Source organism: Neodiprion pinetum, chromosome 7, assembly GCF_021155775.2.
Source record: "Neodiprion pinetum isolate iyNeoPine1 chromosome 7, iyNeoPine1.2, whole genome shotgun sequence".
Lineage (NCBI taxonomy): Eukaryota > Metazoa > Arthropoda > Insecta > Hymenoptera > Diprionidae > Neodiprion > Neodiprion pinetum.
This window is the reverse complement of record NC_060238.1, coordinates 4,647,457-4,672,169: the sequence shown is the minus strand read 5'-3', so window position 1 is coordinate 4,672,169 and position 24,713 is coordinate 4,647,457. Positions and strand designations below refer to the sequence as shown.

The 24,713-nt window shown below is 39.6% G+C and overlaps 1 protein-coding gene across 1 annotated transcript; it reads right to left on the bottom strand.

The window, feature by feature from the left end:
- Window positions 1-2,451: 2,451 nt before the first annotated feature.
- apolpp (retinoid- and fatty-acid binding glycoprotein apolipophorin) lies at window positions 2,452-23,805 on the bottom strand. Its single transcript, XM_046636160.2, has 26 exons — window positions 23,685-23,805; window positions 17,220-17,246; window positions 16,763-16,947; window positions 15,681-15,863; window positions 11,022-15,596; window positions 10,341-10,847; window positions 10,058-10,262; window positions 9,688-9,904; window positions 9,278-9,570; window positions 8,968-9,162; window positions 8,603-8,829; window positions 7,848-8,346; window positions 7,546-7,730; window positions 7,235-7,458; window positions 6,500-7,073; window positions 6,164-6,408; window positions 5,657-5,897; window positions 5,333-5,569; window positions 5,108-5,244; window positions 4,788-4,957; window positions 4,468-4,651; window positions 4,245-4,386; window positions 3,839-4,027; window positions 3,232-3,477; window positions 2,890-3,096; window positions 2,452-2,797 (listed from the first exon to the last, which is right to left on the bottom strand). The coding sequence occupies exons 1-26, from the start codon at window positions 23,758-23,760 to the stop codon at window positions 2,768-2,770; spliced, it is 10,200 nt and encodes a 3,399-aa protein (XP_046492116.1). The 5' UTR covers window positions 23,761-23,805; the 3' UTR covers window positions 2,452-2,767.
- Between the last annotated feature and the right edge of the window lie 908 nt (window positions 23,806-24,713).

Below are 24,713 nucleotides of genomic sequence, written 5' to 3'. Positions count from 1 at the left end.
TAGGCGCTCCTGCTTAGACTAAGCAATTCGGAGAAATTGCAGCGAAAATTACTCCTGGTATCAGGGGAACATCTGAGGTGAGGAGCTCTTCCAAAACAGGGACACATTGATTGACTGCATGTGATGTCGACGCTGTGTGACTGAAGGCATGCCTGCTTGATTGAGAGGGCATGTGATCGCTATTTTTCCCGCCATTTTCTCTCAGACCTAAGCGAATCGGAGAAATTTCAGCGAAAATGACTCCTGGTATCAGGAGCACAGGAGAACCGAGGAGCTCTTCTAAAAACAGGGACACATTGATTGATTGATCGACTGCATGTGATGTCGACGCTGTATGACTGAAGGCATGCATGCTCCGAGTATCAGGAGCGCAGAAAAACCGAGGAGCTCTTCTAAACACAGGGACACATTGATTGACTGCATGTGATGTCGACGCTGTGTGACTGAAGGCTTGCCTGCTTGATTGAGAGGGCATGTGATCGCTATTTTTCCCGCCATTTTCTCTCAGACCTAAGCGAATCGGAGAAATTTCAGCGAAAATGACTCCTGGTATCAGGAGCACAGGAGAACCGAGGAGCTCTTCTAAAAACAGGGACACATTGATTGATTGATCGACTGCATGTGATGTCGACGCTGTATGACTGAAGGCATGCATGCTCCGAGTATCAGGAGCGCAGAAAAACCGAGGAGCTCTTCTAAACACAGGGACACATTGATTGACTGCATGTGATGTCGACGCTGTGTGACTGAAGGCATGCCTGCTTGATTGAGAGGGCATGTGATCGCTAATTTTCCCGCCATTTTTTCTTAGAACTAAGCGAATCGGAGAAATTTCAGCGAAAATGACTCCTGGTATCAGGAGCACAGGAGAACCGGGGAGCTCTTCTAAAAACAGGGACACATTGATTGATTGATCGACTGCATGTGATGTCGACGCTGTATGACTGAAGGCATGCATGCTCCGAGTATCAGGAGCGCAGAAAAACCGAGGAGCTCTTCTAAACACAGGGACACATTGATTGACTGCATGTGATGTCGACGCTGTGTGACTGAAGGCTTGCCTGCTTGATTGAGAGGGCATGTGATCGCTATTTTTCCCGCCATTTTCTCTCAGACCTAAGCGAATCGGAGAAATTTCAGCGAAAATGACTCCTGGTATCAGGAGCACAGGAGAACCGAGGAGCTCTTCTAAAAACAGGGACACATTGATTGATTGATCGACTGCATGTGATGTCGACGCTGTGTGACTGAAGGCATGCATGCTCCGAGTATCAGGAGCGCAGAAAAACCGAGGAGCTCTTCTAAACACAGGGACACATTGATTGACTGCATGTGATGTCGACGCTGTGTGACTGAAGGCATGCCTGCTTGATTGAGAGGGCATGTGATCGCTAATTTTCCCGCCATTTTCTCTTAGAACTAAGCGAATCGGAGAAATTTCAGCAAAAATGACTCCTGGTATCAGGAGCACAGGAGAACCGAGGAGCTCTTCTGAAAACAGGGACACATGGATTGATTGATCGACTGCATGTGATATCGACGCTGTGTGACTAAAGGCATGCCTTCATGATTGAGAGGGCAACTGATCGCTAATTTTCGCGCTACTTCCTATCAGACTTGAGCAAATTGGAAAAATTTCAGCAAAATTACTCCTGGTATCAGGAGCGCATGAGAACCGAGGAGCTCTTCTAAAAACAGGGACACATTGATTGATTGATTGACTGCATGTGATGTCGACGCTGTGTGACTGAAGGCATGCCTGCTTGATTGAGAGGGCATGTGATCGCTAGATTTTATGCTACTTTCACTTAAAACTAAGCCATTCGGAGAAATTGCGAAAAATTCTGCGACAAATAGCGATTCTGAGGCAAAAGATTTCATGGTAAGTACAGAAAATAAGCCCCACTACTTTGGATGCTCGGTGAAAATGTAAAGATTCTGAAAAGTGCTGCAATAAGTCATTAGATGCACTATTCCGACACATCTTTGAGAGAGGAATCGTTCGGGTGCAGACCCAATTAGCTATGAGCAACGGATCAAGAGTTACAGCCATATAGCGACAAAATTTCATCGTCATTTTCCTGCCGTCAGTCCTATGCTGTTCTGGATGACTTCTTCGCCTTACTCAGAGTCTTATTAGTCTAGAAAAGGTCATACGAATTAAATTCACGAAAAAATCCTTGACCGTTTCTCTTGGCGCATGTTTAGTTCAGTATTGTCGGGTATCCCCCCGAGACTAAATAGAAGTAGCATGTGAGGAAGCGTAAGAAAGCAGATATGTAGCAGACATATACACAGTATCGGTATTGCCAGCAATTTGGCAATCACTTGAAAACGATGATTCCTACGATTTTCGATAAGCATCGTCAATTCAAAAAGACCTCACCGTAATATTTACACCTGCAATAAATTATCGAAAGGAATGGTTCCCTAACTGAAGGAAACCTACCATTGAATATAAATCTATAAATCTTTATTACATTATACAGTCAAGTGAGTTACATCTATTTGTGCATTTGTGACGTTTACAAAATTCGTTACATAAAAATCTGCCTCTAGTGTTTTCAATAAAATTAACTATATTTTAAAGACACAATGTTGAAGAATAATAATTATTCCCTGGTATGACTGAGTTACACAATATTACAAATATATGAAATATGTAGTCTAAGCCTAAAGTATTATTACTGGAATATTAAAACAAAGTAACGAATATGACATTCCTAATTAATTGATGATATTAGACGGCCAGATCTTGTAAAGCTTCTTAACCCTTGCGTCCTGTCTTTGTGCGCCTCTGTTGTGGAAAATGAAAGAATAAATCGTGGATCGTGAAATAGTCAAACTCGTTGTACTTAAGTACGAAATAAATTATTCCAATAAACTCACCGCAATGGGCTCTTTTTCCTTTCGCGAAATGATCTTGCATTCCGTTTTAGCAAATCCGCCGTATCCCTGCTTGCAGACACAATCCTCCCGAATTTCCGTGCCAACCAAACTGCTCACGATCCTTCTTGCGACAACTTGTTTAAACTGCTTTTTCTTGTTCTCCTTGGCCTCTAAGAAGTTGTGCGCGCTGTAAGCACCGCCGCCAGACTGGAAATAAAAATTAATTACCACTCGCACGATTAACGAAAACTTTAAACTCAACCCATCGATCGAGTACACTTTACGTAAGCTCCGAGTCATAGATTAAATAAAAAATATAAAAATTACGTGACAGTAACTTACGTCAGCAGCGAAGGTTGCGCATACGTCGCGACTGGCGAGTACCATATTATTCTTCAACTCTGTGCTTCCTTCGACGGGCTTCTTCTTGTTGTCAGCAAAAGTAAATACACTGTCAGAATCAAAGCCGACAACACTCTTATCAGGCTTGCCAGAAATCAAAATATCATCCAGGTTGGCAATTTCATGGTAAGTCATACCCATTTCGTTGTAGGCAACCAATCCCAATAACAGTCTCAACTGTTGCAGCTGAAAATTGTAAACATGATATTATTACATAACACGGATCGACACGAAGGATTGGCAAGTTGTAACATGATGCATAAACTCTACTTGTGGCTGGTATCAACCGTTAGTCAACTTATTAGCATCGTTTTCTTCAAACTCAATGTTACTGAAGTAAACTAAAATTGTATGGCATAAGGATAGTTTCATTTCAAAGATGTAAACGAACTACACTTTCCCTGGATTCTTGTAAAGCTTGTAACAAAATATGAAAAGGGTAGTTGAAATACTAGACGACAATCTGAACTGCCATTCCCTTCTGTAGATTGAGTTTGAAGCTAACAGTTGGATGGAAAAATAAAATGACAGTAGTGTGTATACTCACAGATACGGGTAGAGGACTCTTTAAGCAAGGAGTAGCGATAACGCCTATGACAGTCTTTGATGCTCCTGGCCTGAAGTCATAGTTTAGAGCCTCTTGGTATGCGTCGGTCAACTTGAAGGTTCCCAATTCATTAACGAGCATTTGTCCAAAGTAATCCAGTTTTTTCTTCCCATCACCAGCTTTAGCTTCCTGTAAACGAAAGTTCTTCAATTACACACAGTGGCCAAAAAATGTTTTTGCACAGTTTGAAGCTTCCTGAGTCCAAGTTTAGCTTTAGTCTGAAGTCAAAAATCTGAAGCTTCAAACCCTAGAAGGACTTGTTTGAATCGCGAGTTAAGATTGTGGAAACAGTTGGCGGCAGTCTCAATACTTTTAAACGTAAAGTGATATTTCGCAATGGCAATACCTCAAGAGTGATAGTCGGAGTCCTGGATGCAAATTTCATGTTCTTCACTTGATCTCCGTCGATGTTTCGGCTTCCTTTGAGCGTGTAGTGCTCCGGGGTATCCATGTGATCGCCAAAACCGATCAGACCAACGTGGACATCGCTAAAAGAAAGTTGATAATTTACGCAAATAGTCGAAGTGCGAAAGGTTCAGTATGTACTGAAAATGAATAGTCGTATTTACGTTATGCCTTGCTCTTTGAGTTCGGTCCTGACAAAGCTGATGAGAGGGAGTACCAGTTCATTGAAGACTTTGATGTTTTCAGTTGCCTGCTCAACCACGATCACAACATCGGCCTGTTGCTTCGGATGTTGCGTACTGAAAGTGTCGCCAATATCCACCTTCCGATTTCCAACCTGGCAGGATGCTGTAGGGTCAAAGAAAGGGGAAGTTAAACACCAATTTTCCAATTCCTTCAAGTTTCTGAGTGTGACAACATCAGCCATTCTACAAGACGCTGATTTATTCAATTGATACACTGTTATTTCAAATCTCGTACTTACCACAGCTAGATGGAATATGAACTGGAATATTTTTGTACTGGCAATTCAAAACGTAGGCGCGAGCAAAATAACAAGCGTATGATCTCTTCAATTCACTCGTAGCAACGTTCCCAGCAAGGAGATCGCAGTAGTCACGATACTGACTTGGGTTAATGTGATCGAAGCAAGGACTGTACAGAGAAAATAGAGTAACCAAATTAGAAGATTCATGAAAATCATCAACAGTCAAAAAATTATCACGATTCGTAATTTTTAAGTGATGCAGTAATCAGAGTCTCTGACCACTCTGTAGTAAATAACATTCACACTATAAAACAAACCTTAACGAAGACGATCCAGTGAAAAAGTCCGTGCAGAAAGATTCATGTTTCGGTGCACGAAGATCGGCAGGACTAACGTCTGCACATCCAGGCGTCAGTTTAAAAGCATTTCCAAACTCACTTGGATTCTCGGTAACCTGTGAGCAATAAAAGTACCCCGTAAAATGACTTCCATGAAACTGCGTGATGTTGACGTTAGTTAAATTGAATTGTTTGATGAAATACCTTGCCAGACGGGAGGGTGAAATCGTCCCAAGGTTCGTTGTTTGCGTTTCCAAGTAAACCACGTAGTCTACCGTGGTAGAATCCAGACACGTGCACGCTGCATATCAAACCAGACCCTGTGTCACAGTCCAGAGTTATTCCATACTCAGACACAACACGTACCCTTGGATAATGAAGTGAGGCGCGAAGGTTCTTCGTACTGGCAGGGAAATCGGCAGGTTGGTTGTTGACAAGTATCTAAACGAATGACGACAATTATGAACCTTATCTGGTGTAATAAATATTGGAACACTCAGCGTATTGATCAACATTTGAGGCACTTACACGTCCGGTAGATTCAATGGTGATGCTCTCTGTAGGTTCAGCGATCGTCACTCCGGTCAATTTTCCATTTTGCAATTGGGCAACGATGGAGAAGTTTCCATCGCGAGCATCTTGAGCCAGAACGTAGCTGCATTGACCAGGAAGAGCAACGCCACGTCCGTCAAATGAAAAGAAGCTGCTCTCTGCGAATGTTGCAAACTTCCCGAATGGTGGTATCAGGTCCGACGGATATTTAGTTGGCCTGAAAATCGTAGATATTTCGAAATGTATTTGATGTTATTTCATCTAAAAAAAACTTAAGAATATGATGAAAGTGCGAATATGGTGGTATTGAGTGTACAATTTATACTACGGCATATAAAATCGAAGGTATAACGTAGAACAATGGTACTCTTGTAACAGTAAACAGTTATGATATTCCAACTACGATATTTGAAATAATTGTCATCGGATATAAAGTAAGTGATTGTATTTAATTAATTATTTTGGCGTAGAATCGTTACTCACCTGTACGTGTTCAATACTTCGTTCAATGTTGGGAATTCCTGATTGCGAAGCAATGTAAGAACTGAAAGCTTCAGAGTGACGATTCCAGGTAATTTGGATAAAGCGCTTAGATCGAATGGTAATTTAGTTTCGATAACGTTGGAGAAGTCATTCTTGACAGTACGGCTTTTGACAAGTTCAATAACAGACTCAATGGCGTGTAGGATAAGAGCATACAGTTTCTTGATTTCCTGAACGTCGTCAACCTGTAGATAAAAAAATAAAATCGATGAATATATATACTGATTCTATATCAGGCATGCAATCTCAGGCATTGGGTAAAAATACGCAACAAACCTTTTCGCGTTTGACGAGCTTGATGATGTAATCATAGGTAGCAGTAAGAAGGTTTTGGAGCTCTTTGGTTGGCAAGAATTTTTTAACCGACTGAACAACATCAGTTATGGCACGAATCAATCCTTCGTAAATTTTAACGTCTGACAACTCTCCGTACTTCTGCTTCACGAATTCATAGATTGGCAAAGCTTTGAACTCCTTGATTAGCACAGTGTAAAAGTCATTTGCATCCTTCTTAATTTGAGTTGCAGTCTTGATGATAATTGATGTGATTTCGTTGGTAAGCTCTGCGAAGAGAATGGCAACCTGCTTGAACTCGTCCTTGTTAGCGTTGAAAATATCTGCGAAAGTCTTGAGGATATTGGCCAAAGTTTTTGCTGCGTCTTCGAATAAATCAATGATCAGATTACTGATCGCACGCCAAATCTTCTGGAATTCAGGTAGAGTCGCTTTGAACGCTACACCGAGTCTATCGACAGTTTCTCTGAATATTTTTTGTAGTTCTTCAAACCGGTGGGTAACTTGCTTGACTATTTCAAGAACAAGCTGGATAGTACCGCCGAATACTTCGTTTCTGGAAAAAAATAGCAGTCATCTTTGAGAAGATTTGGTAAGTGATGATCGTTCAAGTAGCCTAAATAACAATCAGTCGGCGATGTGGATTTAAATTCACAACAAGATGTGATCGGAATTCGAAGAACGTTAATTACTAGAGCGTTCGTAACAGCAGCTTACAATTTAGCCTGAATCTGCTTGATGCCTTCGGTCTCGATGTTCAGTTCATCCTTCAACTTGGTAAGCTCGGCCACGTAGTAATCGAAAAGTGGTTTCAGATTGGGTTGAGCCTTCTTGAGATGTTCCAATAAATCTTTAACCTCGGTAATAATCTCTTCAGCCAAACTTTCGACGAATTCATTTGTCAATTTGGCTACTTCTACTACGCGCCCACGGTAGGAGTCCTAAAATTCAACGACCTGACGTTAAGTACACGCAATTACATATTCCCAATGAAATTTACAGATGTACTAATGTATCGAAATACTCACGATAACGTGTCCAATGTTGTTCTTGTCGAAGGAGAATTCTGGCTTCAGATAATGGCGTTCATCGAGCTGGATGCGTATGCGGAAAAGTTCCTTCTTAGCTCCATCCTTGACCGAATCCGCATGCAGCTCGGCTATTTGCCCTACTACAACGCGTCCACCGGCTTCGAATTTGTTATTAGGATTATCTGTAAATGTGAATAATGTCACAATGATGGATCACGATGGTTTGACCGTGCATGAAGAGTCACCCTATCCGGTATTTCAATAATTATCAATAAAGCAACAGTCTACAGCATACTCACTCCTCTCATAAGCCAGATATTTGAAGGAGTTCATATCCCTGACTTCCAAAGTAATGATGACTGGGGCTCTGTTGAATATAGCTATGTCCGTATCAATTTTCTGTATATTCTTTGACAGATCAAGTTTGGAATCAACTTTGATCAATTCTTGGTCTGGTGATTTGATGAGCAGGTGAACTCCCTGCAGGTTAACATAGAACTCTACGCCAGTCGACTTGGGTTTTTGGTGTTCATCGGTGTACGCCAAGAATGATCCGAAAGCAATTTCCTTGCGTGAAATAGTCACATACTCATCAACATCGACCTTCAGTCGTTGTCCTGGACTGGTAACTGACAATGATCCAGTCACATTGTAGCCGGTATTATCGTTGATAGGAGTCTGGAGCACCTTTGCTACTACGGTGATCTTCTGATTTCTCTTTGCAAATACGTCGATGTCGAAGTTCGCATCCAGCAGATGAGCACCACCCACGTGGAGTTTACCTTTCACGCTCAAATCCTAGATAAAAATACACAAATGTGATGTTTAAACCGTACAAAAATTCGATAAACATTACATTACCGAATACCACTGATCTATTCGGTGCATCTAATACCTATGTTCTTGAAAATCGACACCAAAACTCAGTGAGAATTGAATCGAAATTTCACGTAACTTCCTTTCCACGATGAAGTACTATTGAGTTGAATTCAAGTCAACATGACATTAATAATGCTTTTCGCCTTGGTTGAAAATTACCGAATGATGATCATACCTTATGCTGGGATGGATATGTCAGCCTGCTTTCCCCAGTGATACTGACAGTACTTTTTTCAAAAAGAACATCACCAGTGATGGTTAGACTGGTCTTCTCCTTTGGACTACGCTTTCTGTCCAGGTACAATGAAGTGTCTATCTTGTATCCTCCGGAACGCTTGTTTTTGGGAAGGTTCGCAGTTCCAATCAGGGCTAGTTCACGACTCGGCAAAGTAAGGATAACACCTAGACGAGGCAAAATGCGATACTTAACGTGGTCTGTGATGAATTATGCAGAGAACTATACCTATGTTCATCAATACCGTCGACAACTTGGTATTTTAGATTTCGAGACAGAACAATCATGATGAATATCCAACGTACCGGATTCTGTTGGGTGAAGGTAAGCTTGATAGCTGTACTCAGTCTTGCCCTTTGAAGAATGCAGGTACAAACTGGTTGAGTCATCATATCCGGATTGTGGATCGATCACCTGATTACTCTTCAAGCCAAATTCGTACGGAACGTTGAACTTCCTGAGGTCAACTTCAAGAGTACTTTCCTTGGAGCGTTTCAATCCTGTAATGGCAGAGACAGAAAAATCACGTGGTTAATAGCCATAAATATTCAGACCATGCAGTATGTCCGCACAGCTTGAAACATAATCGAAATTAGCCTAACTCCTGAGACAAACCTGATTGACTTGATTTTGCCTGTAACTTGAATTGTGCGCAGTCTGCGCTCTGCTCGCAATAACTGTTGAAGACGTAGACTTCCTTGTCGGTAAATTTGAATTCATTGACAATACTGGAAGGTCCAAAGTTGAAGGTCAAAAGACTTGTAACGCCGAGTTCTCCATTAACGTCCGACGTCAATTGTTGATGAGTGTACTTGAACGACGAACTCTTGGTACTATCACGAATCTTCAGGCTTCCGTTACCCTCGACAATTACTTTACTGCCTTCAGAATGCTTGTTGTAGCTAGTACTGAAAAAATATATTTTCAAAGTTTTATCTCATTCCAACTAATTGGTGTTCGATATTCTACGCCATTCAAATTATTTGGATTAAAAATTGTCAGTGCAATTCATGTATGTACTGTACCTGCCAAGAATGATGTTCTTTCCCTCGGAGCTGATGTTTATCACAATTTTCTTGCCACCCTTGGCAACTTTGTTATTAGCAATTTCTCCGTGAATCTTACGAGTTTGCACCTTATCACTATCAAAGTTGAATATAATACTGAAGTCATCGATTTTGGCCACGTCAATCTCACCATCGATGTTCACAAATCCTTTTGGCGTACTCAATTTCCATTCACCTAAATCAATCGTAGTATTGGTTGGAAGATTCGACAGCTTGATGAGCCATTTTTAATTTCATAAAATATATAACAATTTCTAAGTGTGAAAATCGAAACTATCACTCATATTCATATAATAATTATATATATAATATTTCTTGTAACCCATACCTGAAAATTTGTTAGTTCCAAGCTTGTTGAATACTATAGTGTGTTTCGTCACACCCTGAGGTGTAGTAACAGTTACGCTGCCACTAACTTTGTCTTCCTTGACTGCCATTTCTTGTTCCAGGGTGTATTTAGCTTGGTTAACAATCGCAATTATGTTTGTTTTGCTGGAACTCGGGATGGGATGTCTGCCGATTCTGTCTGTACCCTGTTGGATAGAGAACAATGAAAATGAAGTTGGAGTTGAAAAGAACACTAAGTAATGCTAGGTAGAAAATGTACATACTTCATGCTGGAATTTGATGTCAACGTTGCGTATCGTTTCAACTGGAGTCGTGGCTTTAATGTTCAGATTAATAACGTTCAGGTGTTCAAGATAGGTACTATCAACAGCAATGTTAGTCTGTTTGTTTCCATTGTTGATGCTCAGTGAACCTGATGTTTCCTTCAATTCATTTGTTGGGTTGTGTTTGTAACTGTAGCCAACAGTTATCGGTGCATTACTCAGAACCGTAAGGGTTGCCTTTCCAGATCCTTCGAAAGTGTGATCATAAACGAAAATACCAACGTTGGTGAAACGACTATCCAATTTGATGGTTTGGTCGGTGTTGTAAGTCAATTCTGTCCTTTCTATGTATTCAAAACGACCAGTTGGTTCGTTGGGAGTCAGAATGGTACCAGAGTACTCCAATTTTACATTACTGAGCTTCTGGCTCGGTAATTTAATTTCAAATGCCGCTTCCACGGCTGTTGGTTTGTCGACACCGTTTCCACGGACAAGGTTTCCGTTGACCTAAAAGCGACCAAAGTGAATGAACAATTATCCTCTAGTTTTTAGAAATTCATAGCTACATCGTGAAAACACAAGTAGGTATAATTCAAACTAATTCCCTAATTTCAGGCTTGAATTGGAGGTATCAGGTAGAATGTTACAGGACGTAAATACAAGTTACGTAAGAAATCTTACCTGCAAGCTCAGATTGTTACCCAGAGTGGACTTAAATTTTCCGGAACCAGAAGCACCGTCCTTCTCCGAATCGTGTGAATATTCCAGTGAGAATGGTGAGGGTATTTTCGCACCAAGTAAGTTGAATTTTAAATCCCTAGATTTTTTGTCTGGGCCATTGTGTAGATTCTTAAGTTCCAGCAAAACGTTGATATCTTTTCTTTCGAAATCGATGAACTTTAAGTCATGCTTGGCTCGGTACGTGTAAGCCACAAGATTCAGATCATGAACTTCAGCGTGATAAACGAGATCACGACGCTTTCCTCCCTTGTTCACGTGGTCAATCAATTCGAACTGCATCTTGCCATCTATGAGTTCATTTTTGGTGGTTGCATCTCTGCTGCCTTTTCCAACAACGTACCTGCCACAGGGGAAGGTCACATCAAATTCGAAATCCTGGTGTCCATTATCATGACGACCCTGACGGTTTCCTTTAGCATTGACGACAGTTTTATAATCCAATATTTCGATGGTATTCTTGGTGTCAAATGACGTCGATGTCAAATCACTGTCCGACGACAACTTGATGCGTTTCTTTGGGTCTTTCGATGCATCGTACGAGATGTCAACATTCGCAACATGCCTACTTCCGGTAATTGCGACCTTCCCGTGACCCGTAATCTTACGGCTAAACTTCGGGATGTTGATTTCAATATCCGCATCACCTCCGGCACCTTTCACGAACTTAAACTGGCCGTTGGCTGTTACGTAGTTTTTAAGATTCAGCTTGAGATTCCCATTTGGATTCGTTCCCCGTTGCAGGGCCAATAAGAAGTCGAGATATCTGGTGCTTTCGTAGTCAATAACAGCATTAGAGTTCACTCTATTTTGGTTGGCTTCTAAGCCTACATCAATCACAGCTTTTTTGCCATTCACCTTGATTTGGGCCACAATTTTGGTGTTGATATCGTTGGACTTATCATCGTGATCAATTACCGCTTCGATCTCGTATTTACCACCGGGATGCACTTCCAACGAAGTTTCAAACTTACTTTTATGCTCACCAAGAACGGCGCGTTCCGTCTTAAGCTTGATGCTATTTCCCTGCAACTTTGCCTCGAATTCAGCCTCGAAATCGCCTGGCTTTCCAACATTCGCAGATAGTTCCGACTCTATATTGAACTTGTCGTATTTGAACTCAAACTCGTATTCAATGGATTTAGGAGTCGCCCCAGTTTCTAATTTAGCGACCAATCCCACTGCGGGGTAAGTGAGTTTTCGGCCGAACGAAATATCGAACTTATTAGCATTCACATATTCGTACTTATTGTCTGCATGATATGTGATACGGTTTGTTTGCGAGTTCAAATCACTGCCGTGAACGAAGACGACAGTTTCTTTATAGTGTTTTGCATCGCCATCGGTTTCAAACGTCACACTGAAACTATTCTCCGGCTTCTTCGTGGAAGCAACTGATATCTGTGTTTTTTGAGTGAAAATGTTTGAAACCACACTGTTCCCCTTCAGCAACAACCTGTCACCACCGTATCCGATCTTGAGATCGGCGTTGCCACCTTGGCGAGACACAGCGACGGTTCCATCGATATTGAGAATGGACTGACCTTCGGAAACTAACGACAGTTGATTGAACACGTACTTCTTTCCGCCATTGTAATCACTAACATCAACCACACCCCCGACGGAGTAGTGCTGTCCGTCTCGCCGGGTATTCTTCACGCCGTTTTTAATTCCAGCTAGTTTTTCGATGTGCTCTGGTACCTTGTATTCAAGGATAGGTCTGTAACGATTGCCAGAAGATTCTACACCGATTCGCGCATAGTACTCGATGCTGTCATGGCGAACAGTAACTGCGAGAGTTTGTTCTTTTTGAGTATTCTTGATTATACCCTCAACTACGGCCTTCTTGAATGGCGAGTCAAACGTAACTCTGACCAACTTGTCGGGTTCGACGGCTGCCTCCAGGAGAAGTGAGATCTTACGCTCTGTTCTAGTGTTTGGTGTTTCCAATAAGATTTCGAGAGAACGTGCCTTGGGATTTTTCGTGTCGTAGTAAGCCCTGAAGTGGTAGCTCTTCACGTCGTTGTTTTCTGTGCGAAGTGCAAATGAAGCTGGTCCGCTTAGAGGGAACAGGGGTTTCTTTTGAACGGCTGCCAGGCTGTCGTACGGATAGGCGATTTTGCCGCACACGGTGAGCCCTGCAAGGCTGTAGAGTTGGTCAAAGCAATCGGAATGTTCCTGACCGTTGCTGAACTTGGGAGGTACATAATTGTCACCCTTAGGCCCGGAGCTGATGAGAACTTTGCTTTCGATATTAATCAATTCCTGCTTCTGTTTGGGAAGGCCAATGTTTACATCCACTCCGTATCCATCCAATAATTTGACGGAAACATCGGTGGCCGTAGATGTGTGTAAAGAGGTGATAACCTTGAGTCCAGACTCAACGCCGAAACCTTCTACAATCAAACTTCCGCCAATTTCTATAGAAGCGCTTGGTTCTACAGCTATTTCGATTGCCGTGGACTTTGGATTCTTTATGATTTCAATGATGTCGATTTTCCCACTTGTTTTCAGGTGGACCACACTTGTTCCGACAACGCCCAAGCTCAATGGAAGACCGAGACCAGTGGGGTACACCAATTCAGCGTCCAAAAAGTTGAGATGGTTCTTGATGTTATAATTGAAGTGCTTTGCCTTGTCTGCTCCGTCTTCAAGAGCGTTTAGGATTTGGTCAACGATCGAGTTTGGGTTGAACTTGTCATTGCCTTGGTAACTGAGGAAAACAAGCTCTGCGCCGAACAACTTGATCGACAAGTCAAGCTCAAGATCATCGTCGAGTTCAGTTTCGGGTAGATGGATCTTTCTGCCAAAATTGACAATTTGATTCTGACTTACATCGCGAGCGTGACGACGTCCTACCTTCTTTTCGTATCGATCTATAACCTTTTTCACAATATTATCATAAGATTTCCTTCCATCGAGAAGAACGTCCTTCAGATTTGAAGGTCGCAGAATCCCCTTAGGTCCCAAGTATTTTTCGAGCAACACATCAACGTTTTCGAATCGCCCGTCAATCTCCAAAAAGTTGAAATACCGACCGAATACCTCACTTGTCAGATTTATGCTCGCTGAACGAGGGAAGAAGCTGTTCTGGCTGTAGATAACGTTGCTTTCAGCTGCCGAGCCAAGACCCAGAGCATCGATACTGTAAGATAGTTCGTCGTTGTAGGAAAATTTGCGGAAATCTTCGGGGAATCTGGTGCGAGGCTTGATGAGACCCAGTTCGCGTTTGGCTCTCTCTTTTTCGGGGTTCGTAGACGCACGGAGATTGCGCAGATGGGACTGGATGAACGATCCGACTTGATTGACGGTTTCCTTGTCGAGTACCTCTTTGATCGTGTGGGCGACGTGGGAACACGGACAGGCGACCAGAGACAGGTAAATCTTGATTCTGATCTCGCTGTCTTCAGACCGATCGGCCAAAGTCGAGAACAAAAGTTTCTTCCAATCCATCGAGCACTTGGCTGGCAAGGCCTCGATAGCGGCGACTCTTACGCGATTGTGAACGGTTTTGTCGACGGCGATACTGGCGATCTTTGTCATGGTGGCGTGGTCGAGGTACCTGGCATTTCCGAGTCCCTTCAGTACGGAAATGACGACATTTTCCTGCTGACGAGTCGTGGCCTTAGTAAGTTTAGAAGAAAACGCAGCAAGCGCCGCGTTTATCTCAGGCTTATTTTCGCAGTCGTGCTCTTGGCAGTACTTTCCAATCACCGAACCAATCCCGAGGTAACCAATACGCGGGAGTTCAGGATTGTTCAGTAAACTGGTCACCCTGGTAACGGACGAGAGGCTGGCGTGTCTGACGAACGCAAGACTAGTGTAGTAGACTATGGTCTCCAATGTGTCGAGCTGTTTGGTCTTAACCAGTTCGGCTGCAGCTTCCACCGAGTCTCCAGTTCCGGTTCGGAAGAGAGCGTCCAGGAAGACCTTCTTCGCTGCGTTATTTTCGAACCCAGCACCGGCTCTGACGCGCGAGTAGGCTGTCAAAATGTCGTTCTTGCTACTCCGGCGCAGTACTTTGATTAGTTCCGTGAACTGGTGAGCTCCTGACGAAGTCACGTCGTCAGGCATCGACTCGTGAACGTTGTGGAGGACCCTTTCGATCGCGTCAATAGATGAGCTTACGACTGGATGTGGAACCTCGAAGACCAGTGACTTGGGCTCGGATACCGGGGCCGGAGGGCTGTCGCCCTTTTTTCCCTTGAATGTCAAGGTCGTCTCGACAACGGTCCTGGCGCCAGCCTCACCGTTGCTGAAGGGTTTCAATTTGTAGGTTTCGACGGACTTCACCTTGTTCAAAATTCCCCGATTGAACTGCTGTTCCACCTCTTGCTCCGATGCGAGAAGAGGGGTAGTTTTGAAGCCGGAATTCGGGTCAATCGACGCCGACATCAGGTCTTGCCTTATGTTTTCACGGTACAAGCACTCTTCGAGGTTTCGGTGCTTCTTGATTGTTCGAGACTCTCCGCTGGTGCTGAACGTGAAGTCAGTCGGACAACTGCCGAACACGTCTGTCTGTAAGTTCGATAACAGGTTGAATCAGCGATGAATATTTTTGACAGAGTCTCATGAAAAGGCAGAAAATGGATTGATAATCACCTCGTGATGAGTGGTGCTTCCGTCATCCTGGATAATAGCGTCTTGGAAGAGAGAAATCACTGCTCGTTTCACATTCAGGGCTGCCTGAGTCTCTCCGGCTTCTGTGCAAATCTCCGTATCGATGTGACCATTGTGATAGTTGAACTGCACACCGTGTCTCTCAATCTCACTTTGAGATGCGGGCTAGACGATAATTCCGAACAGTCGGGATTAGTTACTATTTTTTTACGTCACGAGGCGAGCATTGATGCAACGGCTTAGTCACGTTATATGAGGGGTAGACCAAATGAACGTTAAATAAGTGGACCACGACCTCCGTCGGACCAGTCACCGATTTAACTCCTACTTCTACTTCACCAAATATACATTTTCCAATTTTTTCATATTTTTTTCCCCCTGCCATTTAGGAGTAAGTATTTTAGAGCTCATCTTCCATAACTCAAAAACTGTGCATTTTGGGGGAAAAGTTGTGGAGTGATAATAAATGGTATTTTATCTGAGTTTTCTGGGAATCGTAAGTTATAGTTTTCGACGCAAAACGTATATAAATCGATCTTTCGCAAAAACTACGTTATCGAAAGATTTGAAAATTTTCGTAAATTTTGTTTTACCAAAAGGATAACTTTTTTATATGCATGTATCACAGTCGTGTACAAAAAGAAGTGTAACTCCCAAAAGACGGCAGGGCCGATTTTGTGTAAAATGTAAAAAAAATTTGTTTTCAAGTAAAGAGAATTCACAAACAGTTTCAAATTTTTTGAGACCGTAGTATTTAAGAAAAATCGATTCTTGTGCGTTTTTCGTTAAAAACGATGACTCAAGATTTTCCGAAAATTCTGGAAAACTTATTTTCGACCAATTCAGAAAGAACACAATTTTTTACCCCTCACAACTCTTCTCCCAAATGTGCAATATTTTCGAGTTATGGAAGATCAGATCCAAAATACCTACTACTAAACAAAAGAGGGGAAAAATCCCAAAAAATTTGAAAATGTATATCCAGTGGACTAGAAGTGGGAAATAAATCGACGACCAATTCGTTGGTGGTGGAGGACTACCCGATATTTTTATATGATACTCACAGCTCCATTGATTCGCACGTTCTTTAATCTGATTTGGTGAACACAGTCAGGCTTGATGGATAATTCAACGAGAGCATTCAATTTGAGGGTTGCCTCTCCTTGAGCTTCGCTTACTGAGGTAACGGATTCACCTTCCAATTCATACGTGTACGTGTGACCTTCTTGGTACGCTTTACTCGAATGAACTGAAGGAAATAGAAAATTATCAAAATTTTTTACAGTGGGTGAAAAATTTTCAAGACTCTCATAAATTTTGTAAGCAGAAGTTTATAATTATTATTATTATTATACTCTGTAAATTTTTCAAAGACTTGCTGTTTAGAATGTATCATCGATTGGTAACAAACAAAACGGTAAAACAAAAGTCTATCCGCATTTTTTACATATTTCATCTTATCATGCATCGCTTTGTACCGCTTTAAAGAAAATTGACGGATGATTAAAAAATTATACTTACTACCATGGCAGCCACTTCTGCATTTGTCTGTAACAAGAAGAGAATCGAATAACGTAAAAAAACAGCATTGAGTATTGTCTAATGTCTATAAATCTTATGACGGTGAGAATTATGTGAAAAATCAAATCAACATGCTATCCGTAATTAAAATTTACGTATACGCGTCGGATTTTTTTTTCCTCTCGTTTAAGCATAAGAAAAATATCACTGAAACACTTCTGAACGGTTGAATTGACAGATTACAAGAGAGGAGTTAAAAAAAAAAAAAAATGTATTTATCAGTTGGGACAAGTGAACTTTCCAGAGTGAGAGGTCAATGCTGATAAAATATTAATCGTATACTCTTATCACCCGGTTGCAAAAATCAAAGATATTCTCTAATTATATAGTGTCTAATTGAAGAAGTTATAGGGGGAAAAAAAACGCACAAAAACAACTAGAAAACAAAACAGCCATCCAGATTAGAAGACGCGTAGATTAGTTAGATTTGTTTCCTTGCGGAAAAAAACCCAATTTTTTTTAACGAATCGAAAGCCACATGGAAACTACGAAAATTAGATAAAACGAGATACGAAATGTCAAGGTTTCACAATTCCTGCCTCTGTCATATCAAGCATATAACTTGATCCGATCACTTCAATGTCTCGCAATGTGGCAAATACTGCATAAGCATAAATACAGACACTATATTACGCTTGCAGTGATTCGAGCATAATTTGATGCTCGAAAAAAAAAAAAAAAAAAATTGACGAGACGCAATACAAAGTACGAAAATAATCATTCAAACAAAACGATTGATACGATCAGACAATAAAAACTAACAAGGTGAAGAAAAATTTGGGACAAGGATTGCAGAAGTTTGTTTTAGCTGCAATCACTTGAATATCGGACTAAATCGAACGTGCGGAATATTTTGAAAAATCGGTAAATAAAAGAGCTCGCAAACTTTTAATGGCGATAATTTAATTCCCCACACGACAGACACGTGAATCAAAGATAACGACACCGAGCACGCGTGATCAAGTCCTCGTTGCAAATCGTTGATCCGATGTATTTATCATCCAGGCTATTTGAATCATTCGAGGCAATGCCATCTGCGGTTGCTAAGTGAATCAGTCTCGATCGACCTTTGACGATGAAAACTTGTGCAGCCAAGTTGAAAGATCACAAGAGTTTAATATTTGAACCTACAGGCATGTGACAGACGATGCGTTATATTACGGAGTAAGATTAACGATTGACAATAAATATAGAATCAGCCTCGATTTATCGTTTGAAAATGTATACAGTATGTATCACAATGAACTTTAGCTTCAAATAAGATAAGGCGGGGTCATCTTTCACGCTTATACAGCACTAAGTTTATAACGGTTAAAGATTATTGACTCATTGTCAGCTGTTTCACAAATTTCAGACGTGTTTACTGTTCTCTAGAATCGTCATAACGTAATCGCGTCTCCAGACTGTGCTTGGTAAATTTCCTAAAGCCCTGGACATGTTCATCGTAACGCACGAAGAACCGTAAACATGACGTTTCAAAGTATCTGATAATTTACGAAAATCAATTTACTGCATCGGAATCCAACGAAATTATCGAACGATTTTTAAATATCGTTCCCCTATATTTTTCAAGCAACGCGCTATGAAATTATTATTTTTTTTTTTATTTTACACCCTCTGACTGCAAATTCAAAGCTTTGTATCTTTCGCTTTTGAGTTGTCAATAAAAAAAAAAAGAAAACGGTAAAAGTCGAACTAGACTCAATTTTAACTACTGAGATGCTTAAGATTATCGGCTAGATAATATCGCAGAAAAAGTATGCAAAATTTTGTTAATTTTAATATATATATATATTCGACTTTTTGAGCCAAATAGACTTATTTCCGATTAGCCCGAAAGCTAAATGTAAATAATAATTAACGATACCCTCACTGGATTACGTTAACAATAATTAACCGAAATAATTTTTGCGCAACATTATGTAACAGATATTTAGACACTGCAGAAACTTTCGTTAATTTCTTATCAGGAAGACGCGATAAATAAATTTAAAAAAATAGTCTATCTCGAAAACTGGTCAAGATTAAACATGTTGAAAAAAATGTCGTGCTTTCTTGATTGCAAAATACATATTTGTAATCTTTTTAATCGCGCTTTTTTCTCAAAATCTAACACAACTCGTTGCATAGGAGTATATTATATCACGGTTGTAGAAAAAAGAAAAAAAAAAAATTATCCAATGATTGTGCAAAATTATCGAATCAAAAAAACTTCCACTTGTCTCAGGATTGAATTCTTCGAAGCAACAGATTACAGATAATTAGTGGAAAAGAAAAGCGGTCTGACTGTAAACAAGATGTTGTTGTTTTATTTTTATCTAATTTTTCTTTTTTTTTTTTTTTTTTTTCGTTAAACGTGAGCGTTTCATCGACACGTTTCGACAAAGTTCGTTTATTGTACGAGTACAAACCGACATTGACCAGAATAACTATAGAATAGAATGCATATTTTTTTCGCACGAAAATTTCAGAAGTAAATTTCGAGTTATTCAACCGTGAAACAACGTTTATATCCCAGAGAGGATTTCAATGGCTTAATTAAACAATTGGTAAAACTAACAATTGAATTACCAACTACTGTAAACTGGCAGTATCAATTTCTCAGATCGTACACATTCCCGTTCTTTGTCCGAGGCTGTGACAAAGAGTTTTTAGAAACACATTCGTTGTTCGACAACGGATTGCGCGGTAGGAATTATATCGAATTATTTACATGCCACTGTATAATACCTAACGATATAAATATTGCTGAATTAGCAAGAAAATGTGATTACAAATAATTATTCGGTCACCGAATCCGTTTTCTTCAGTTCACTAAATTTTTGTCAGTTAAATAACACGAGGCCTGAATTAACTTAAATTCATTCTTCCAGCAACATTAAATCGTCACAACATTTTATACAGCAAAGTACAAAAAGAAATCTAGCACAAGCAAATATTAACGCTACATAACTAAGTAAGCTGGATTTTTTTCACGGCTGAAAATTTTTCTACACCTAAAAATTCTCGATACATTTAATTACAGAGTCGTGGAAGAATATCGCATCAATTTTCTTTAAGGACTGATGATAGTTTAGATATGTTTTCCGTTTTCGAAGGTTCTGATAAAAAAAAAAAACTGATTATAAAATTCCGTACTTTTGTAGAAGAGGCGATAAAAAAAATCGCTCAAATTAATGACACAATTGAGAAAAGAATGCGTGGGAAAAGAAAGGAAAAGTGACAGAAAAGGCGACATTTTTTCATAAATATAAATTATCAGAATAATGTAGAATAAAAAGTCTTTGTACTTGTAAAACGAGATAATTAAAACCTTTATACTATATTTTTATTCTCCTCCTTTCGTTTTTCTAATGTGTATATGACGATTTATGAATTATGCAAAACAAACGAAACTCTTTTGTATTATTCAATACGATTGAATGGAAAGCAATAAACTTTTGCTGTACCCAATTTCGAGTCGACAGTTAAAAATTTAGCCAATTTAAATCTTCTACCCTGAATCACGTGTAACTTTTCTCTTGTGGTGAGCAAAAAATTTTTAAAATAGTCCAGTTCCAGTTAAAAAAAAATAATTAAACACGACTCGATTGAATTGGTAAAAATTAATCGATCAATCGATTATTTCGTATTTTGTTTGAAACTGTACATTCGAAGCCAAAAGTATTTTGATAATTTACACTTTCATTGAAAATGTTCGTTTATCTTTTACCAATTATATGAAACAGTTACTTGGTAATAATTGATATTTCAATCAAACAATTTTTTTTTACTCAAACTGTGAGTAAAAATAATCGATTCGGTGGATCAATCGTGTGTGAAAAATAATCGATTATTTTTTCTCATTCTTACTGACTGAGAAAAATTTCAATTGTTAAAGTAACTAGAAAAATTGAGTAAAACAGTATCGTAGAAAAATTGACAAGTCAGAGACATATTTGCGTCCAGATCGTGTATAAGGTAGAAGCAGAGTATCAATTCACCGAATGTCCGGTCGAACCCTGCAGAGGGGATCGTAGTGACCAATCATTCGGCTCTCTTTATGTCATAGGCGACCCCGATGTAGCTGGAGGTGATCTGTTAAACTACGCATGTACGCTGCGAGTAATGTCATCATCTTTGAACTTCCCACCGTATTAAAGCGGCGCGTTGCTGATTGTAATAATAATACCGTCGTAGTTTCTAGAACGAATTGAACACTTCGAAACTTCGCATATATGAACCTCTCTCCGTGCAAAACCGTGTGTATGTAACGTATTAACGAACGATTGGCGGCCTCTTATCAATCCCCTTAAAGCAATTTGAAACGCAATTCGCAGAATGCGCTTAATACGGTGCAAATCGGTACGTTTACAGTGCACTTAATCACGCCGGAGTCACGGTCATTCAAGATTCGTCAATCATCGTTCAATGGATCGGTGAAAAAGTATAAAACGAGCTTTATTCAAACCCGCTCACTTCAAAATAACAACATTTACTCAATATGCATTTATTTTGAGTAAAGAAAGACAATTTGGACGAAAACTTTTTTTTTTTGTTTTTTTTTGTTCTCTCTCTTCAAAATCGTCATTTTTCTCGCAATTTGAGAATAACTCTACTAAACGAATTTTAAAAATTTTGCCCCATATCTCGCATACTTGACAATTATTTGATACAACTCGAGAGAATGGCTGGAGAAAAAAAAAAAAAAAAAAAAAACCAAAATCAAGATTTTACATTGGATATTGTTGTACGAAAAATCGTGAATTCGTTAAACTGAATCCTGCTAACTTTTACGCTTTCGTTACGACAGGGATCTTCAACATTTATAAAAATGTATAAACTGAAGGGTAAATAGAGAAACGCCCGAAGTCGCTGATGAAATTGCTGTGAGGTTTAAAAGCCGAATTTTCTCAACGGTGGAAGAAACTGTTGACTATATATATATATATAATATTATTTACCACGTACCCTGTACATGAGAATTTTTTATTCCCGTAGAAATATATACGCCTCGAGTTATAATTGGCTGGATAAGAAAGTTTCGGGAAGATGTAAAAAAAAAAAAAAAAAAATCTCTTTTTTTGAGGAGGTATAAAATTTTTTTTTCATACCATTCACGTTAATATCTCGTGCGTCATTTCTCCTAACCGAGGATGAAACAATATATTATACGATTAGAGAGAAGTGGCGATAGTTACTTCCACTTTAAACTAACTAAGCGAAACTGAAATGCAACCTTAATACTCGCAAGCTTTCAGATGACTATGAGAAGGCTTTGCGGTACTTGTAGTTTCGTTTTACTGAAGAAGCTTAACCTCAAGCAGTGTAAAAGAGAAAAAAAACGTCCAAATGTTTTCACAGCAAAGTATCAAAAGAGTCAGGACTCATGAGATTCGCGACGCAAATCTAGTCTAGTAATAGAAGCTTTTATATTCAAGCGACTTCGTAAAAATTTCTTGTATAAAATTGGTACGGTGGATGTAACATAAAATTCTGTAGTGAGAACATTAATTCATCATATTCTGATATATTCGAAATATTGCCGCAGTTTTCCGTCGCAAGAACGATTTTTCTTTTTTTTTTATTTTTTATTTTTTCTACCGATAATTCACGAGTGAGAAAAAACTTGATTCGTCAACAGTTTATATATACAGTGGAAAATTTTAGTAGGACGATATTTTTGAGAACGCAAGATAAATTCGTACAAGTTAACTATTTAACATTAAATCTGTTCGTTTCTGATTCGGTGATGCATTTCATTTTTTTTCTTTTTTTTTTTTTGTTTCCAATCCAACGAAACAACAACGTCAATTTACTGCTGCACCAACATCAAACTATCGCAATGATTGCAAGTAAAAATACAGCAATGATAACCATTTTTTTATCCAGAACCGTATTTTTCGATTACGGAAAAAAAAAAGTGAAAACAGCAAATCAAAACCGTACATTGACCAAAAAAAAAAAAATACCTCTCCAAGTACACCCCATTAAGAATACCTAACTTAATTCACTATCGCACTATATTAAATTTTATTATCACTCGATCACTTCGTCGAAATTCCCCTTCGTGTCTTGAGCTGGTCAGATAAAAAAAAAAAAAAAAAAATGGTCAAAGTGTGTGACGAAAAATAAAACCAAAAAAATTACCGTCGTATTTACAATTTTTTAACCATCGATCCAGTAGCTTCGGTTATCATTTCCGAAGTAACCGTAGCTTGAAAAAAAAACAAAAAAAAACAAAAAAAAAAAAAAACTACACCGGTCCCAAATTTTTCCAAACTTTGCGCAGTAAATCCAAGAGTGTATTTCTTTTTTTCCACGACCGGGGCAGAAGTGTGTGGAAAATGAATCTGTGTGGAATATTCCTAGGCGATTTTTTTCAAGTAATGACGGTTTTTCAAATAATTTCTTATTTCAACTCACTGGCTCCGGAGGGCGCGACGAAGAGGAGAAATCCCAGGAGCAGGCCCGCGAGGGTCAACCTCGGTGGATGGGCCATGACTTGAAAAAGAGACCGTAACACACTTAGTGAGTATCCTCGTACTACACAGCAAGCAGCTTTGCTCGGTCTGAGTGCTTTTGTAGCCGTCGTCCCCACCCCGTCAAAAACGCCCGTAGAGAGACGAGAGAGACGAGAGACGAGAGAGAGAGGAGAGAGACTTGACTTTACGGCCGCCGATAGAATTTGTTTATCGTTTGTAAAGACGCGGCCGAGAAGCAGAAAGTAAGAAATACCCCCGAGTGCGATGATAACGCCGATTTTAAAAACCGCGCATAATGTTTCCCTCTGTTTGTGTCTCGCCGTTGTTGGGAGTTTATTTTTTTAACACTTTTTCATTTTTATAATTACTTTCTTTTCTTTTTTTTTTTTTTCTTTTTTTTTTAAGAAAATTAAAACACTGAGTAATCTGAGGATTGAGGGCTTTATTGTTTATAGTTTCGAGAATGTTTTTGGAATTTTTTTTCATTGATAAATTAACAACAAAACGACGGCACGGCGCGTATAATTAGCAAGCGAGAAAATCCGAACTCGAGAGCTTTTTCAACTTGTAACAGATGGGAAAATTTTTTTCGAGTTGATGAGACATTTTTTCGGGTTCTAACTCGTATAATCCAAATTTTGAGAAAAACAAAATATATATATATATATATATATATATATATATATATATCAAATGTTTACGATTGTGACAAAAAAATTGTTACAAAATATGTTGGGATTGAAATTCAAAAATCTAGCCACGAACTCGAGTCGATAAAACAAGGTTTAAAGTTTGGGCCGACATTTCAAATCGATCGGATAAAAATTGACCGAGGAATCTGCGACACCGGATTAAAAACGTGATCGTTCGCTACTTGTATGCTTCATGTCGCCATTTTGTTATTAATTTCAATGATAAAATTCTAAAACGTTATTGAAACTATGAACGATAAAACCCTCGGAGTAAAATT

Bases quoted from the DNA above. Each gene is read 5' to 3' on its own strand.
- apolpp (XM_046636160.2), bottom strand. From the start codon at position 23,760: ATGGCCCATCCACCGAGGTTGACCCTCGCGGGCCTGCTCCTGGGATTT. The intron at 10,263-10,340 runs GTATGTACATTT...TCTATCCAACAG, and splicing joins ACATCAAATTCCAGCATGAA to GGTACAGACAGAATCGGCAG. The intron at 7,459-7,545 runs GTGAGTATTTCG...GTTGAATTTTAG, and splicing joins ACAACATTGGACACGTTATC to GACTCCTACCGTGGGCGCGT.